The sequence below is a fragment of the Otolemur garnettii genome, unplaced genomic scaffold, assembly GCF_000181295.1.
Source record: "Otolemur garnettii isolate 467f Iridium unplaced genomic scaffold, OtoGar3 scaffold00267, whole genome shotgun sequence".
NCBI lineage: Eukaryota > Metazoa > Chordata > Mammalia > Primates > Galagidae > Otolemur > Otolemur garnettii.
Genome location: NW_003852662.1, coordinates 458,707 through 476,374, shown reverse-complemented (window position 1 = coordinate 476,374; position 17,668 = coordinate 458,707). Strand labels below are relative to the sequence as shown.

The window sequence follows — 17,668 nt, the reverse complement described above, 5'->3', positions numbered from 1 at the left end:
AAAAAAAAAAAAAAAGAACAGTATTTGGTATAGCGTGTGAAGCACAGATCCAATACTAGTCTTTCTCTCCTTGTTTACGCACTGGAATCACCTAAGGAGATTTAAGAATCAATGATGTCATGGTCCCACCCGAGAGAAAAGTGATAACCAGGATTAGGCCAAATACAGAACTCTATGGCAGGGGTTCTCAAACTTTTTAAACAGGGGGCCAGTTCACTGTCCCTCAGACTGTTGGAGGGCTGGTCTGCGGGCCCCGGGATGAGTCAGCTGCTAAGCAGGACAGGCAGTGGAGGCAAAAACACCCGGCAGGCCAGATAAATGTCCTGGGCGGGCTGCATGTGGCCTCATGCCACATGTTTGAGGGCACCTGCTCTATGGCAAGCCCCTTACTGAATACACTCCAGGCTGAAAACGATTCTTCATCAGCCCTCTTTGATCATGTTTGTTTCCTGAGCAAAGAAAGCACTATCATTCAGCACATTTCTCTATTTTGTCTAAAAAATCATGAGCAACACTGTCCATGCCTAGTTGAAATCTTGGTGTGCTTTAAGTCACGGTCTGGTTTACCAGTGCAGTAACACTGTCCAAACAAATGACATTAGTTTGGCATATATACCTCCATGAGATGCCATTTTCTTTTTCAATTTTATTTCTTCTGAAAATGGAGTGTATTATTAAGATGGGCTAGCTGCTATCTAGCACAATTTGGTGCATAATAAAACCATCAGCCTGACTGTTCACGATTAGGAGTGCATTGCCTATATGGCCAGGGAGAAGAAAGGGCCAAAATCTAAATTCAGACCTATTGTGTCCACTAAAGGCTTCCTACTCCCCTTTGTTCTACATGTAAAGCATTGCACAGAGGTTATTTCTTCTTATTTTTTATTATGGGAAGAGGGGAATTCTAGTTAGCTTGTGTGTCTAGGGAAGAGAGGTATAAGTAGAATAAAAGCATCTCTAGCAACTGAAAAACCTCAACTAAAGGCCAAACTGCTTCTAGCTCCCTTCAGCCACTGGAACCTGCACTATGGATTGGAATGTCTGGGTTTGGTGGCGCATGCTCATTTGGAATTAAAGTCAGACATAAACTTCCTGAGTGCCAGAGAAGCAAGCATACTTTGCTAGCACTCAGTCAATATTGTTTTGAATGTATTTCAGGAAGAGCTGGGAGCAATCCCTTCTTTTTCCGTAAGCCACTATGGAACAGCAAGGTTTATTGATGGTTTGTTGACACTCTTCCTACTTTGAAGGCAAACCTATGCCTAAAAGGAGGGGCAAGTTGGGATAGCGACAACTAAAATAATTGTGGGACAGTAACAGCATTTCTTTTTAATCAGAAAAGAAAATATTGCCTGTCAAAAGATAGACAGCTCTTAAGAATCATTGGTTGTCAGGAATTCAGCATAGGAAAAAATGGGACTTAGCCATAGGAAAGCTGCAAGTCTCATTTAGATCGTAATTCAGAAACAGACAGCTTAAGCTGGTAAGTTATGACCCCGAAGACAGCCAAAGGAGAAATTGATTCCATAGCAAACTAAAATCCAAGAGTCCCCGACTAAGTAAAGAATGAAAGGAAGTTTTAAAGCATGGTGACTGGGGACCACTGTTGGCCAGGACCGATATTCCCTTATCCTACCATTATTTTGTCATTTACCAGAGTCTTTATGGTATGGCTTAGGAATAAGCCAAAAATGAATATGCCTGTTGCCCTAACAGGTACTTGTAACTAAGTAGTTAAATCCCTCAAAATCAAAGTTCATTCTAAAGAGACAAATTATGGAGTATAACGATGGGCCTTTGCCCGCTGAAATATGCCCACTTGCATGTTTTATCCTATGCCTTTTGAATCTGTTTTTGCCAATGAAAATGACTTTACCAAGAAAATCCGGGTTTCTTTGATAATTATCAAGTTCATTTCTGACCTTTTTCGTCATTTCAACTTTCCCCACTTCTAACCTGGTTGCAACATCATTGTAGAAAATTCTTTGCATTCTAGTAAAAGAGATGCCTTTGATGAGCCTCTCTGCAGAGGAAGTTAAACTGATTAAGTCAGTCTTAGGTCTGTAGCTGGGAGAGTCAGAGTTCTAACATTATTCCAAGAATCAAGCTGATCTTTTTGTTGTAGTTTGCTTGTTTCAGGTGGCAAAATTCATCACCACTCTTAATTTAAGAGGGGCCAGTGAAGGTGAGGGAAGGAGACAAGGAGATTTCTAGTGTCTCTTGGGTGCATACATTATGTGAATAGAAAAGCGAATTGTATTCCTGGGTCTGCCCTTCAGAAACCTCATGACCTTGTTGTGTAGGTTGCTCTTCTGGCTAAGCTTTCGTTTTCTTATGGCTACAAAGGAGTGGATTTTGACTAAATTAGGGTTTGCCAGTGGACTCTATAAAGCCCTAGAGTTCCATGGAATTGCTTGGGGTATTGAAAGAATTGCCAAGAGGAAAGTCACCTGGGTACGGGACCTTGGTTCTACCAAAATCGTTCCTCTTTAATTTGTTTTCTACATTGAACTGTCACATAAAGGTCACTTAAATCAAAGGGGAAACGCAGAGGTCCCTTATTCTGATTCTATGTGCTTTGACTATAGATACGGTACCATCTTCCCTACTCTGTCAAAAGGGCCATGGATTGAGTGTGTTGTGTTTAGACTGCTTCCGGGGGTGGGGTGATCTTCAGAAAGCACCTCAGAGACATCTATCTCATCACCTCTGGACTAAATCTATATCCTGTAGAATGGAAAGATCCCCCTTTTCCTACCGAGCAATGATACTTGATCATGATGTGAAACGTCTTGCATGTGGGACTCAGCACCTTCACTCTGATGGTAATCTTGGGAAGCCACTGAAGAGCACTGTGGTGATTTAGCTGTTGCAAAGACACATGGTCCATACTCTGGGGGTTAATGAAAAGAATTAATATGTTACTATGTATAGAGCTGTCCAGCTGATGAACTGCACATACAATAGAAGTTGCAATTGGCTGAGGTGAGCAGTCCTGTATGTTTCAGAGATCATACCACAGTCAACCTATATTGATCCTAATATGTTAATTTGGAAAAATCCACAAGAATCACGGAGTTAGTTCCTTCTTGCACTAATATTCTTAAATGAGACATGAGCAAATGTATAATGTTAAATGGTGTCTTGAAACTCGAAGTTTGTTGTGAGTTGAAGAGAAAGTGGGAAGTGAGGAAGTTGACACACTAATACAGGCAATGTTTTGAGATATTTGTATGAGAAGAACCACAGAAATTGGAGGGATCCAGGAGCCAAGGTCCCCTTGACCTCCCAGGCTTTCTAGCCTTTTACCTATTTTCATTTCTCCTCCTCTTTATTCCACCAACCACCTTCTTTCTCTCTCATTGTCCTTTGGCCCTTGTCTTTGCCCCACTTCTGTTCCCTTTGCTTCTCACAGCCTTTTTCCTCTACCTCGTTTCCCATTTTGCTTTTTTGCCTACCCCATGCCCCTTCCAAATCCCCTATAGTTCCAAACTTTGGCCACTGCTTAGACTACCCAGGGTTGCTTCGTGAGCACCAGTAGCCTACTCCACATTTTTTTTTTTTTTGAGACGGAGCCTCAAGCTGTCCCCCTGGGTAGAGTGCCATGGCATCACTGCTCACCTCAACCTCCAACTCCTGGGCTCAAGCGAGTCTCCTGCCTCAGCCTCCCAAGTAGCTGGGGCCACAGGCGCCCACCACAACGCCCGGCTATTTTTTGGTTGCAGCCATTATTGTTGTTTGGAGGGCCCAGGCTGGATTTGAACCTGCCACCTTAGGTGTATGTGGCTGGCGCCTTAGCCGCTTGAGCCACAGGCGCCGAGCCTACTCCACATTTCTTAACAAACATTATTAATCCGGCTGTGCCTGTGGCTCAAGGAGTAGGGCGCCGGCCCCATATACTGGAGATGGCGGGTTCAAACACAGCCCCAGCCAAAAAAAAAAAAAACCATTATTAATCCTAAGAATGAGTGCATGTATTGTCAGAGTCATCTGGTATTTATTTCATGGCATTTGTCAGTCCTTTGTGCTTGAAAGGGGCAGTCTAAAGCTAGGCTGACACCTAATCAGTCAGCACTACCTAATTACCTTTTACTATCAACCTATAAGGGGATAGATGTATAGTAGGTTGATTTTTAAATGACTTCTTAAAGATTAAACAACAAAACCCTAAAAGCTAAGCCCCTCCAATAATTTGGTAACAGATGAGCTATGCAAGATGAGGAGGAAACTAAATTAGACCACATTGCTTATTCAGCTATCATACTGGACTGTTGTGTTGTATGAGTTAAAGCATAGGATACAGTGTTTGTTGTAAGGTAGTGATTTCTTTTTGCAGATTTGGTCCCATTTACTGTCTTCTTAGAAAAAAGAAATATCGAGGCCTTTCATGAAAACCATAAACACTTCAGAGGCAGCCAGGGCCTTTAACCTCTGAAATCTCAGGTCATGACTCAGTCATAAGGTGTCAAATCACTTGTGGCCAAATCTCTCTCATAAAACACTCAAACTTGGGCTCAGCACCTGTGGTTCATTTGGCTAAGGCCAGCCACATACACCTGAGCTGGTGGGTTCGAATCCAGTCTGGCCCCACCAAACAACGATGGCGGCAACCAAAAAATAGCTGGGCATTGTGGCAGGTGCCTATAATCCCAGCTACTAGGGAGGTGGAGGCGTGAGAATTGCTTGAGCCCAGGAGTTGGAGGTTGCTATGAGTTGTGATGCCATGGCACTCTACCCAGGGGGACAGCTTGAGGCTCTGTCTCAAAAAAAAACACAAAAAAATTAAAAAAAAAAAAAGTCAAACTTGGTTGAAAATTCTAAAATGAGGAAGAAACCAGGATAATAGTAGATTGCAGCAACACAAGAAGTATATGAAACCTCAACATAGGGCCAGGTCTCATAGTGTCTCATGCCTCTTATAATCCTCGCACTCTTGGTAGATTTCTTGAGCTCACAAGTTTGAGACCAGCCTGAGCAAAAACAAGACCCCGTCTCTACTAAAAATAGAAAAACCAAGGCAAGAGGTTCACTTGAGCCCAAGTTGGAAGTTGCTGTGAGCTATGATGCTACAGCACTTTACCCAGGGTGACAGTTTGAAACTCTGTCTCCAAAAAAAAAAAAAACCTCAATATAGATATTTACAGGTAGCCCTCTATATTCCTGGGTGCCAAATCTGTGGATTCAACCAACCACACAATCAAAACTATTTGGAAAAAATAATGGTTGCATTCGTGCTAAATACACACAGCCTTTTTTTTTTCTTCTCGTTATTGCCCCCTACACAACCATCCTGTGCCACGTAATGTTTCACTCAACAGTGAACCAAATATATAGCAGTGGTCCCATCAGATTATAATGGAGCTAGAAAATTACTATGCCTGGTGATATCTAAAGTCCTAGTGCAACACATTTACTCTTGTGTTTGTGGTGATGCTAGTATAAACAAACCTACTCCCCAAGAAAAGCCCCAGGCAGGTCCTTCTAGGTTTTCCAGAAGAAGGCATTGTTATCACAGGAAATGACAGCTTCAAGCACATCATTATGTCTGACGACCTTCCAGCAGGACAAGATGTAGAGGTAGAAGTCTGGGAGCTGGATGGTCTTGAACCTGTGTAGGCCTAGGCTCATGTGTGTGTTCATTTCTTAGTTGTTAAAAAAAAAAAAAAGGTTTAAAAAATAAAAGAAAACATTTTAAATACAGAAAAAGCTTGTAGAAGGAGGATATAAAAAATATTTTGGGGGCAGCGCCTGTGGCTCAAAGGAGTAGGGCTCCAGCCCCATGTACCAGAGGTGCTGGGTTTAAGCCGTGCCCTGGCCAAAAACTTCAAGAAAAAAAAATATACATGTATATATTTTTTGCACAGCTATAAATGTATTTGTTTTAAGCTAAGTGTTCTTACAAGAGTCAAAAACTTAAAAAAAATTAAAGTTTACAAAGTAAAAAGGTAATAAGCTAAGGTGAATTTATTATTGAAGAAATAAATTTTTTTATTAATTTAGTATAGCCTATGTACAGTGTTGATAAAGTCTACAGTGGTGCACAGGAATGTCCTAGGCCTTCACATTCACTAACCAATCACACACTCACCCAGAAAAAATGTCATTCCATTTTAAAAATCTTTTATACTGGAGCAGCGCCTGTAGCTTAAAGGAGTAGGACGCTGGCCCCATATAGCAGAGGTGGCAGGTTCAAACTCAGCCCCTGGCCATAAACTGCAAAAAAAAAAAAAAAAAATCTTTTATACTGTATTTCACAGAACCTTTTCTATGTTCAGACACATTCAGACATACAAATACTTAACGTGTTCCAATTGCCTTACATGTTCAGCATAGTAATGTGTTGTGTGGGTTTGTAGCCTAGAAGCAATAGGCCATACCATACAGCCTAGGTGTGTAGTAGGCTGTGATGTTCACGCAATGAGGAAAAAATCTAACTGGGCATTTCTTAGAATGCATTTCCCATTGTTAAGGAACACATAACTGTATTCATATAGCATTTACATTGTATTAGGTATTATAAGCCATCTAGAGATTTAAAGTGTAAGAGAGGATATACACAGGTTATATGCAAATACTGTACCATTTTATATGTAATATAAGGGATTTGAGCATCTCTAGGCTTTGGTATCCATAGAGGTCCTGGAACCAATACTTTAAGGATACCAAGGGACAAATGTATGTGTAGACACTGGGAAATACTGTACGGTACCCTTCTATTCCTCTAACTGGGTACCTACCATTGTTCCCCACTTCCAAACTGGTAGAAAATAATTGACCTTGAGGTGGCCCACATCATCTATAGAGGCAGAAGTGGATCAAATAAGTCAGTTGCTCATGCTTAATGTAATTTATTTCTGGAAGAGCCCTTGTCTACCTGTGCGGGGAGAACTCTTACCCCAGAGAATGGGAACAATGAGAGGTGGTATCGTGCAGTGGTCAAGGGCATGGGCTCTGAACCTATACTCTCTCAATTCAAATATTGATTCCCTGGCTTGGCATCTGTGGCTCAAGCGGCTAAGGCGCCAGCCACGTACACCTAAGGTGGCGGGTTCGAATCCCCAGCCGGGGCCCGCCAAACAACAATGATGGCTGCAACCAAAAAATGGCCAGGCGTTGTGGCGGGCGCTTGTAGTCCCAGCTACTTGGGAGGCTGAGGCAGGAGACTCGCTTGAGCCCAAGAGTTGGAGGTTGCTGTGAGCGTGATGCCATGGCACTCTACCCAGGGGGACAGCTTGAGGCTCCTGTCTCAAAAAAAAAAAAAATACAAATATTGATTTCCCCCATTACCAGTTATGTGACTTTGGGCAAGCTATTATTTTTAACCCTACAGTCCTCAGTTTCTCCATCTGTCAATTGGAAATCATAATAGAGTCCACTTCAGGGGCTGCCGCATGGATTACACAAGGTAATAATCTTTCAGTAAATACTTGTCATGAATATTATATTTGTAAAGGTATTGGGATATAGATTTGTAAAGGTATTGCAAAAGTATAGCCCTCATGCTTTTATAGTTCAGTTGCATTATATCTGAAATAGACTCCTGTGGCCCAGGGTGGAGCCCATTCACCATGCATAATACAGTTTCCATGGCAAAATATTTTATGTCCCAAATATTTAGCCTACAAAGAAATTCTTGTACCACCCTCTATCCTCTTTGTAAAGTGAGTCTTTATACTGGTCCCAGGACCTCTCCTGGTTGCTTACAGATTTCCTTGTAAGTCCCTTGGTTTGTTTTCTAAAGTCTTAACGTAAACTTTATAAATGTCATAATGAACCGAATTCATAAACCAAACCTTTTTTTAATTAAATGGTTAGTCCTGTTGCAAAACTGCCTTAATGAAAATTTATTGAATACATATGGATTGTTTTGGTACTTCTGTGGAGAAATGTGGTGACTTCTATGATTGCTGCTTTGATCTTTTTTAACTGAGGAAATGGCTAGTAAGGTAAATTGAATTATTCCTTCAACTGGGCAAACTACCTCTCTTTACATGCTTAAGTTCAGTTGTACATCATGGTCAGTGAAAACTTCAATGTTGGTGTGTTATTACTAAGATATTGTAGACTTGTTTATGAAAAATTCTAGAAGATCAGAAACTTCTAGGTAATGTGTATATCACCATGAAGAAAGTCACCATTTTTTGTCCAAATGTTGTGTCTGGAACATTATAAAAAGGTCAGTAGGTGAGGGGTCCCTTATTGCCTCACTTTAGGAAGGAAATGGATCTTGTTTAATGATCTAACAGATTATTAAAAAGCACCCTCTGAGGCTCGGCGCCTGTGGCTCAAGTGGCTAAGGCACCAGCCACATATACTAGGGTGGCAGGTTCGAATCCCCAGCCCGGGCCTGCCAAACAACAATGATGGCTGCAACCAAAAAATGGCCAGGCGTTGTGGCGGGCACCTGTGGTCCCGGCTACTAGGGAGTCTGAGGCAGGAGACTCGCTTGAGCCCAGGAGTTGGAGGTTGCTGTGAGCATGATGCCACAGCACTCTGCCCAGGGGGATAGCTTGAGGCTCCGTCTCAAAAAAAAAAAAAGCACCCTCTGTGTTCAAAATCAGCCAAGGAAGATAAATTTGTAAACTATGTTTCCAGTTCCAGAGAGCATGAGTTCTCTTCTCTTCCTCTAGGGGTTTGCCTGCATCAGATGCACTGCGGTCATCTTTCTGTTGTGGTTTTTTTTCTTTTTTTTTTCTTTTTCAGTTTCCCACTTTCATGGCTTCCCCTTACCTATACTGTTCATGGAGCTCTCTTCTTTCTCCCACGTTGAGCAGTGGGTAATCAGAAATCATCATGTGCCAGTCTGTTCGACTCAGAAAAGGTGCTTTTTCCCTCATTTGATGTGTATCTTAGATTTTTAATAGGTCACTTCTTATATTCCCCAGCTCGGGTAAATTTATACATTTTCAGCTCTCCTTTCATTCAGCAACAACAAAAATTTATTGAGCACCTAGCTTGAAAAAATTGCCATAGAACCTAGTGTTGATTATAATACTGTTCTGACCTTCCATAGACTCACAGTACAGGAGGGAAGAAAGACCTTTAAACGAATAACAAATATTCAATGTAAAATAGATGCGTAAACAGAGGGTTATGGGAGCTCAAAGATGGAAATAGCTAACTCCATCTGCAGGCTAACTATTCTTGTTTGCTTGGGACTGAGAGACACAAAACCTTCAGTGCTAAAACCCAGGACAATCTCCAGAAACACAGGGTGCTTCGTCACCATATCTACCTGAGACAAATGGAAAAGACTGTAAGGAGGAAAAAACATTTGAACTAGAGTTTGCAAAGGAAGTAGGAACTTACCAGGCATTTAAGGGAGATGAGAATAGCAGGTTAGGCCACTATGAAAAGGCACTTTCTACTCAGAGAATGACGAGCAAATTGGTGTCAATAATATATGAGCTTTGACCGGTGTGTATATGTATAGGGGTCGGGAGAGAAGGGCGAGCAAACAGATGAGCGCTGTGCAGATGGGCCAGGACCAGCCTTATATGCCATGCTGAAGAATCTTTACAATGTCCCATAGACCAATGGTTTTCAGACAACCATAGCTATCTCCTGGTTCCAGTGAAACCTTGCTTGGAAGTATAAATAGAGAAAAACCAAAATTTATTTCATTGAGATAGATGTGTGTGGGTGCAGGGTTCCAGAATCTCTATTCTCTTTCTCTCCCTCCTCTTTTCCCTCTTAGCTGCTCTTAAGGGGAAGCACACTTTGCAAACCACATAGGCAGACCATGAGGAGCCACCCAAAATTGTAAAGCCGAAGAGTGAATGACAGGATGAGAGATCTGTGATGAAAGAAGATTTTTAAGGAGCATAGACTGAAGAATAAAAAGGCTTGAATGAGGAAAACCAATTAGCAGGCCATTAGCACCTTGTAACTGTCTGAGACAAGTCTGATCTTAAAGCAAAGACAATGAGGCTAGAGAGAAGTGGACGGATGTGAAAGTCATCTCTAAGGCTGACCTTAACAGAACCTGGGAGACCATTACAGTAAGAGGCGGAACTCCAAGATGATTCTGTGCTTGCTTCCGATCTAAGCAACCAACTACTACATGGGGAATCTTTAGTCTAATTTCTAACAGCCCGCTTATTTTCTTTGCTCAGTAACTCACATGAAACCAACATGTAATCACTCATACTTAGTTCTGTTTCCTCGATTTTTCTTCCTCTCAGATTTGACTTTGCTTGTAAAACTCTTTTTAGTTTCCATTGTTATGTTGGCTTCAACTGTATTTGCCTCTCATTAGCAAAGCGGTAGATAGCAATTTTCTCTTTTACTAAGATAGTCCCCAGCTTACACACAGGATGTGTTCCAAAAGTTCATTTTTAAGTTAATTATTTGGAACTCAGAGTGCATTTTCCCATAGAAGCGGCATTAGACATTGTGATTAGCTTCCCAGGCCAGTCCACAAAGGCCAGTTTAGCCCATAATTTAACTGAAAGTGTGGATTTTTGCAATGGAAATTAGTTGGAAATGATACTGTTGCAATTAAAATGAAAACAATAGTTGCGAAAGAAATAGTCTGAATTTTTGTTGCCCTCAAAGGGTAGGGCTTGATGAAAAGCCAGTTTAATCCTAGGAGGACAAAGAGAAATGGATGAGGATTTTTGTATAAATTGGATGTCCTGGCTTTTTAAATTTATTTTTAAAAATCATGTTTTAGAGATTTTAAAATAATAAAATCAACTATGTTCATTATAGAAAATCTGGAAAATTGGCTCGGCGCCTATAGCTCAACCAGCTAAGGCACCAGCCACGTACACCTAAGGTGGCAGGCTCGAATCCCCAACCCGGGCCCGCCAAACAACAATGACGGCTGCAACCAAAAAATAGCCGGGCGTTGTGGCGGGCGCCTGTGGTCCCAGCTACTTGGGAGGCGGAGGCAGAAGACTCACTTGAGCCCAGGAGTTGGAGGTTGCTGTGAGCTGTGATGCCACGGCACTCTATCCAGGGGGACAGCTTGAGGCTCTGTCTCAAAAAAAAAAAAAAAAGAAAGAAAATCTGGAAAATTGAAAAATGTATTTTAAAAAATTAAGTCACCAATAATCCCACCACCCAGGGGAGAACCACTGTTAACATACTGGTGTGTGTCAACCTTTTACTTAGCGCATGTACTTTTATAATCAGTCCAATAATAGTAATTATGATGCATTTTAAAATAATGAATTATTGTGTAGCTCTTAAGATGATATTCAAGAAGGATTTATTAAACATCAAAACGTATTTGTGATACAGTGTTGGGGAAGGGGCACCCTTGCATTTGGCATAGTTTGGGGGTGAGAGAATGTAAGCAGATCAATACTAATCCACCCGGGGGGGGAGGCTGTTAGACTACCCACCAAGACCCCCTTACATCAGTCCCATACCCCCCACCAAAACAGTCTTTTTGTAGAAGTTCTGAAGTGGACACGTGTGTTCTTTGAAGTGCTGTGGAGGGTTCGTAACACTGGCTTCTTATTTCTTCTGATCATCTTTCAAATTGCAAGGCTTTCTTCTCCCTTGATGCCCTGTATCAGTAGCACTACTCAGGCTTAACAACCATGATTAAGGTCATTTTTTTTTGTGATTCACAAATGGAATGGAAAAAGAGGCATACATTTCCTGAGGTAACGAGGCATGGATGGCAGAGTTGAGAAGGACCTAGGTAGAGAAGATGTGTCTGCACTTGTAAGGAAGATTATATGGAGTAGAATATATTGAACTAAGAATAATGGGGGGAAAGTGAGGAAACCGTCTAGCACACGTGCAGGTATACAGATAGTAGAAAAGATGTAGAGAAAGGCAGAAAAGAGGTGCGTTTGTTTAGGACTTGGCTACACAGCAGGAAAAAGATGGTGTGGGGTGGGGGTGGGGGTTGCAGCCAGCAAAAATAAGAGAGTTCTAAGATGAGGCAGCAAATGTAATTTGCAACAACCTATTTTCTTTTATGAAGGGAACAAAGATGGTTTGGAGGACAGGTGTTTCAAGCACTAATTATCCAAGAACCAAAAGGTTCTGTTTGAAATTAATTTAATGTATCTACTATGATTGTGGTCCAGTTGATTTCCTAAATGCTGTTTTTGTGTCCCTTTTCCATCACATTTTCTTTCTTTTTTTTTTTTAAGAGACAGAGTCTCACTTTGTTGCCCTCGGTAGCGTGCTGTGGCATCACAGCTCACAGCAACCTCCAGCTCTTGGGCTTAGGCGATTCTCTTGCCTCAGCCTCCCTAGTACCTGGGACTAGAGGCACCCACCACAGCGCCTGGCTATTTTTTGTTGCAGTTTGGCCTGGGCTGGGTTTGAACCTGCCACCCTCGGTATATGGGGCCGGTGCCCTACCCACTGAACCACAGGTGCCAACGCATCCCATTTTCTTTTAATCAACACTAGGTTTGCCACTGGCTTATATTTGGGTATGAATTCCTAATAGCTGCATCAGCGTTTGCTGTTTATCAAGGAAATCATTGACATTTCCAAAGGAATGAAAGGTGGGGGAAAGGAAACTGCTCACTTGGCAGGGTGTATTTACATATTGGTTTTTAAGTGTACAGTATTAGGAGGGGAAAAAATCCAATGTTTCATTGCACTCTGTAGAAGCATGTGGCGTTGTAATTCTCACACATCACTATAGAAGACAATCTCCTTTTAGGGAATTCTGTGTCTCTCATTTGGTGTATATGATGCAGAGATTCTGAGTTATTAAGTATAGGATGGGCTGCAGGTCTTCAACCAGTGGTTCTCAATGTTGGCTACAAATTGGAATTACCCAGAGAGCTTTCAAACACTGGTGCCTAGGTCCTAGAGATTTTTGCGTCATTGTTCTGGGAGTGAGAGCTGGGCATGGGGACTTTGAATATCTCCCCAGGTGGTTCTAATGTGCAGACATGTCTGGGAACCTCGAGTTTAAACCCATTGCTTAATTACCATTTGTTAGATTAAACCATTTGTTCTCAAAGTGTGGTCAGGCATCAGCAGAGCACTTAGAAGGCAAATTATTGAGCCTCTGCCCAGATTTACTGAATCAAAAAGTGTGGGAAGCTCAGGAGCCTGTGTTTTAGCAAACCCTCTATACTAGATGATTCTGATACATGCTATAGGTTAACAGCTTCTACATTGAAGAGTCTTTCATGCTGCATAGTATTCCATGGTATACATATACCATAATTCATTAATCCATTCATGGGTCGATGGGCACTTGGGCTTCTTCCATGACTTGGCAATTAGGAATTGAGCTGTGGTGGGATCACACCTATGGAGCATATTGCAAAGGTACAAGTCAAATCTATCAAGTATAGAACACAAATGTCTTAACACTGTGATTAAGTAAATGAGGTGAAGGTTATGTTAAATAGTAGGATGTAAGCACGCCAATTTGTACAAATAATCAACACATTGAATCCCACAAAGGCATAAATGTATTCATGATCTATGTATAAATGACTTAATAAAAAAAGGACTATTATCAAAAAGATAGAAAATAACAACTACTGATGAGGATGAAAAGGAATTATACTTGTATAGTGTTGTTGGGAATGTAAATTAGGATGTCCTTGGGAAAGGGCTTTGATAGAAATACTTGTAACAGGACAGCGCCTGTGGCTCAGTGGGTAGAGCGCCAGCCCCATATACCAAGGGTGGTGGGTTCGAACCCGGCCCTGGCCTAACTGCAAGCAAAAAATAGCCAGGCATTGGGGCAGGTGCCTGCAGTTCCAGCTACTCGGGAGGCTGAGGCAAGGGAATCCCCTAAGCCCAGGAGTTGGAGGTTGTTGTGAGCTGTGGCACCACAGCACTCTACCAAGGGCGATAAAGTGAGACTCTGTCTTGGAAAAAAGAAAAGAAATACTTGTAACAGTGATATTAGAAGCTATGGTAAAGAAAGGGAAAAGGGGGGTGATGCTTTGCTACAAAGTCCAAGCTAGTACAGGAGGGAGCGTGTCTTCATAAAAGTTAGGGAGTTGGTTACATGGGCAGACATAAATTGGTTACATGGCAGCACCTACAGGAAAACTCCTATTTATCCTTTCAAACCCTTTTAAAATGCCATCCTCTGTGAAGCTTCCTCTCAGCTCTGGTGTAAATTGCTTCAGCCTTGTATTTACTTAGCACTTACTACATTCTTCTATTAGCTTTTGTCTAGCTGTATTGTAGCTCTCTATAAGTCTTTGTCCCCCACTAAATTGTGTGATCTTATCAGGTGATCAGACGTCCCGCTTTTGGTGGGACAGTCCTGATTTTTAACAATTTGTTCCCATCCTGCGGCATTTTTTAAAAGTCCCAGTTTTTGGAAAGAATGCACGACAAGTTAGGGCAAGCTAGACTGGAGTACATGGTTTTCGGCTGCTGAAAAGGTTAATGTAACTCCATTTGGGAATGAAGAGGTTAATGTAACTTCATTTGGAAATGAAAAGGCTAATGTAAACTCCCCACTCCCCTCCTGGGCAAGGTCTCCAGGTGCCCTACTCCTTTGAGCCACAGGCACCGCCCTATACATAATTTTTTTTAATGTATTATATTTGTAAATTGTACTTATGTTGAAATTAAAAATATATATATTACAATACTATTTTTGTGTTCTATGAAAATTTTTGTTGCTCCATATCGACCAAATTTTTAATTAAGAGCCAACACCCCCCCCCACCCCTGGTCAGTGGTGTCCTGCTTTACCAATGTTAAAATCTGGTCACCTTATCTTATAGCAAATCACTATCTTATTCATCCTTATCCTTGGATTTCTAGTGTCTAATACAATACCTGGTACATACTAAATGCTCTAGTCTTAATTGCTTAGGGGAGACATCAAGAATAGTCAGCTTTATTGGCTATGAAGACCCTTCAAAAGATGAATTTACCTTTGTAAATCATGGTCTTGGGTCCCACTCTCTGGCTTAAAGGCTAGGGACCTTGATTCTGTCAGACACTATGAGGTGACGTCTCTTAGTAGTGGCCTTAGACCACAAAGATCTCAAAGATGTATACATAGTTATTAACAACTTATTATTTTACCATAATCATTGTCAGGTGCCAGCACTAGTACTGTCAACTTTTCTCATATTTCCTCTCATTGTAGGTAGACTTTCCTGGGAAATCTAATTAGTAGGGACACAGCTGACCCAGAACTAAAGGATGTGAGTCCTTGGGTCCCACAGGTGGCCTCTCATCCAAGCTCTGCCATCTGATAGGTCTTTGTACTTCTCTAATTCCATAATCCACTCTCTTCACCCTACGTCTTCTCACAAATATTCTTCAAACAACGTAAGCACTTAGTAAATTACAATGACCTTTCCATTGAGCCTTTCTGAGGTTATACTCAGGTCAACATGATTGGATGTATGTGTGTTCCCCAACTCTTTAGAGCAGTGGTTCTCAACCTTCCTAATGCTGCAATGTATTTTCATTGTTAAAAAGGGGTCACAACCCGCAGGTTGAGAACCGCTGCTTTAGAGTAATGGATTTGTAGGCAATCCTTTGGTTTAATTTCCTAGGTACTCAGTCACACTTTTCATTATATACAGATTTTTACTGGCTTAACTCTTACAGGACAACCTTATTTCAAAGTCTTTTGGCTATGGGACACCTTATTATCACCTCGGTTATTACCAAGATGAATCGTTTATAAGTGTTGCAGAAACTTTGAAATATATGTGAATGTCATTCTCTAAAATAGAATTTTGAAGACCCAGAAGAACCTGGATTTGTGCCTTTTGTGCCAACCCATGATCCTAATATATGTGTGCTGAATAGATTTTTTTTAATTTTTGTTTTCCTGTAGGCATTATATCTGATAGCCACTAATGGAACCCCAGAGCTCCAGAATCCTGAGAGACTGTCAGCTGTATTCCGTGACTTTTTAAATCGCTGTCTTGAGATGGATGTGGATAGGCGAGGATCTGCCAAGGAGCTTTTGCAGGTGAAAATAAAATAGGACAATTACAAAGAGACTCATTCTGCTGAACTTTTCCGTCTTAATGTGTGATAGTAAGAGAGCTCCATCAAGCAATGTCTAGTTAGAGTTGGGCTATTACCATTGAATTTTAGATGTTCTATGCAGATGCTCTTGGCCAGAGGTAATTCTCTACATAACTACGCTATAATTTCCATGCCATGTACTACTCTAATGCTTTATGGGTCAAAGCCCCTTTACTTGTGATGCCAAAATGGCAGTCACTTGTTTGCCCAGATGAGTACCATTCTGTAGTGAGTACGTCTCTAACCATTTTTCCTTTTCACAGCTCTCAGGGATATGATGAGAAATCATACTTACTATGTAGCACACTTACTACATAAATTATCTCCTTTAATTCTTACACCAATCCTATAGGGTAGATGTTATCCCATTTTACAAATGTGGAAATTAAGGTTCACACAGGTCTTGAGTGGCAGAGCTAGGATTTGAGCCCTGGATTGTCTGACTTTCCACCACACATCATACACAAACCAATTTAGAAAAAAAGAGTCATGGATTTGATAACATGGCACATACCCAGGATTACTAGGTTCACCGCTAGGACTGTTCATCAAGGGATTTATATCAAGTTCAGTGATATATGTAAGAACAATGACTGCTTGTTCTCTCTGACTTTGAACATCTAAGTCAATGAAAGAAAAGGTGCAACACGTGACTGTGCAGAGCATTAGCCACAAATTCAATTTGCTCTAGCCTGTCCCCCTCAAAGAAAAATCTATTCCTATTGCATCTGATTTCCCTCTAGAGACAGAGAGCCACAGCAGGCAAAAAATAAAATCTCCCCTTCCATCCAGGTTTAATAGGAAAGACGCAAAGTGACACAAGCAATCAATGTAACCTGGTTCTTTGTACCCTCGATAAATCCCCAGCAATAAATAAATAAGTAAAATATCTCACCCCAACTGAGATCACACCTGGGATAAACCTCTTTGGAGGAGTTAAGAGTTTACACCTTCTCTTTTCTGCTACCTGTGAGCATTTCACAGGTTGTCATAGGGCCCTGGCATGTCAAATCTGCAATGGCCCTTTGTTAATCTTCTAGTTTACTGAGCCTCAAATTACAGATGATGAAAACCTGAACTTTTGGGCAGCACCTGTGGTTCAATGAGTAGGGTGCCAGCCCCGTATATACTGAGGGTGACGAGTTTTAACCCTGCTCCAGCCAAAGTGCAACAACCAAAGAAAAAAAAAATGGCTGGGCGTTGTGGCGGGGGCCTGTAGTCCCAGCTACTCGGGAAGCTGAAGCAAGAGAATCGCCTAAGCCCAGGAGTTGGAGGTTGCTGTGAACTGTGACACCATGGCACTCTACCGAGGGCAATAAAGTGAGACTCTGTCTCTATAAAAAAAAATAATAATAATAAAAGAAAACCTGAACTTTTGAGTTCTTTACTTCCACATCTTTTTACCCTACATATACATCCTGATATGCATTCTTGTTGTGCCTTCTTCCAAGGATGGATGAAGGTATGGGTTCTATTAATGTAGCTGTATAGCTAAGTAGATCATTGAATCAATTGCCTAGTGAATTCATTCTCCCACCAGTCAGATAATTGATACAAAACTATATTTTGAGTCTAAATGGAATAGTTTGTTGCATGTTTTCATTTTATAGGTATAGGCAATAACCTGAAGTGTATCTCCTTAAGTCCATATAGCTCCATTCTCTGACTATATAGCGTATCATTTTCTTTTTTTTCTTTTTTTTTTTTTTTT

The 17,668-nt window shown here is 41.3% G+C and overlaps 1 protein-coding gene across 5 annotated transcripts in view; it reads left to right on the top strand.

Moving 5' to 3' along the window:
- PAK3 (p21 (RAC1) activated kinase 3) overlaps positions 1–17,668 on the top strand; it is a 294,889-nt gene that overhangs the window by 274,174 nt on the left and 3,047 nt on the right. For all 5 annotated transcript variants that reach the window (XM_003802950.3, XM_023508719.1, XM_003802952.3 and 2 more), the window contains one exon: positions 15,761–15,898. In XM_003802950.3, the coding sequence (XP_003802998.1) occupies positions 15,761–15,898 (138 nt within the window). The remainder of the gene's footprint in view (positions 1–15,760; positions 15,899–17,668) is intronic.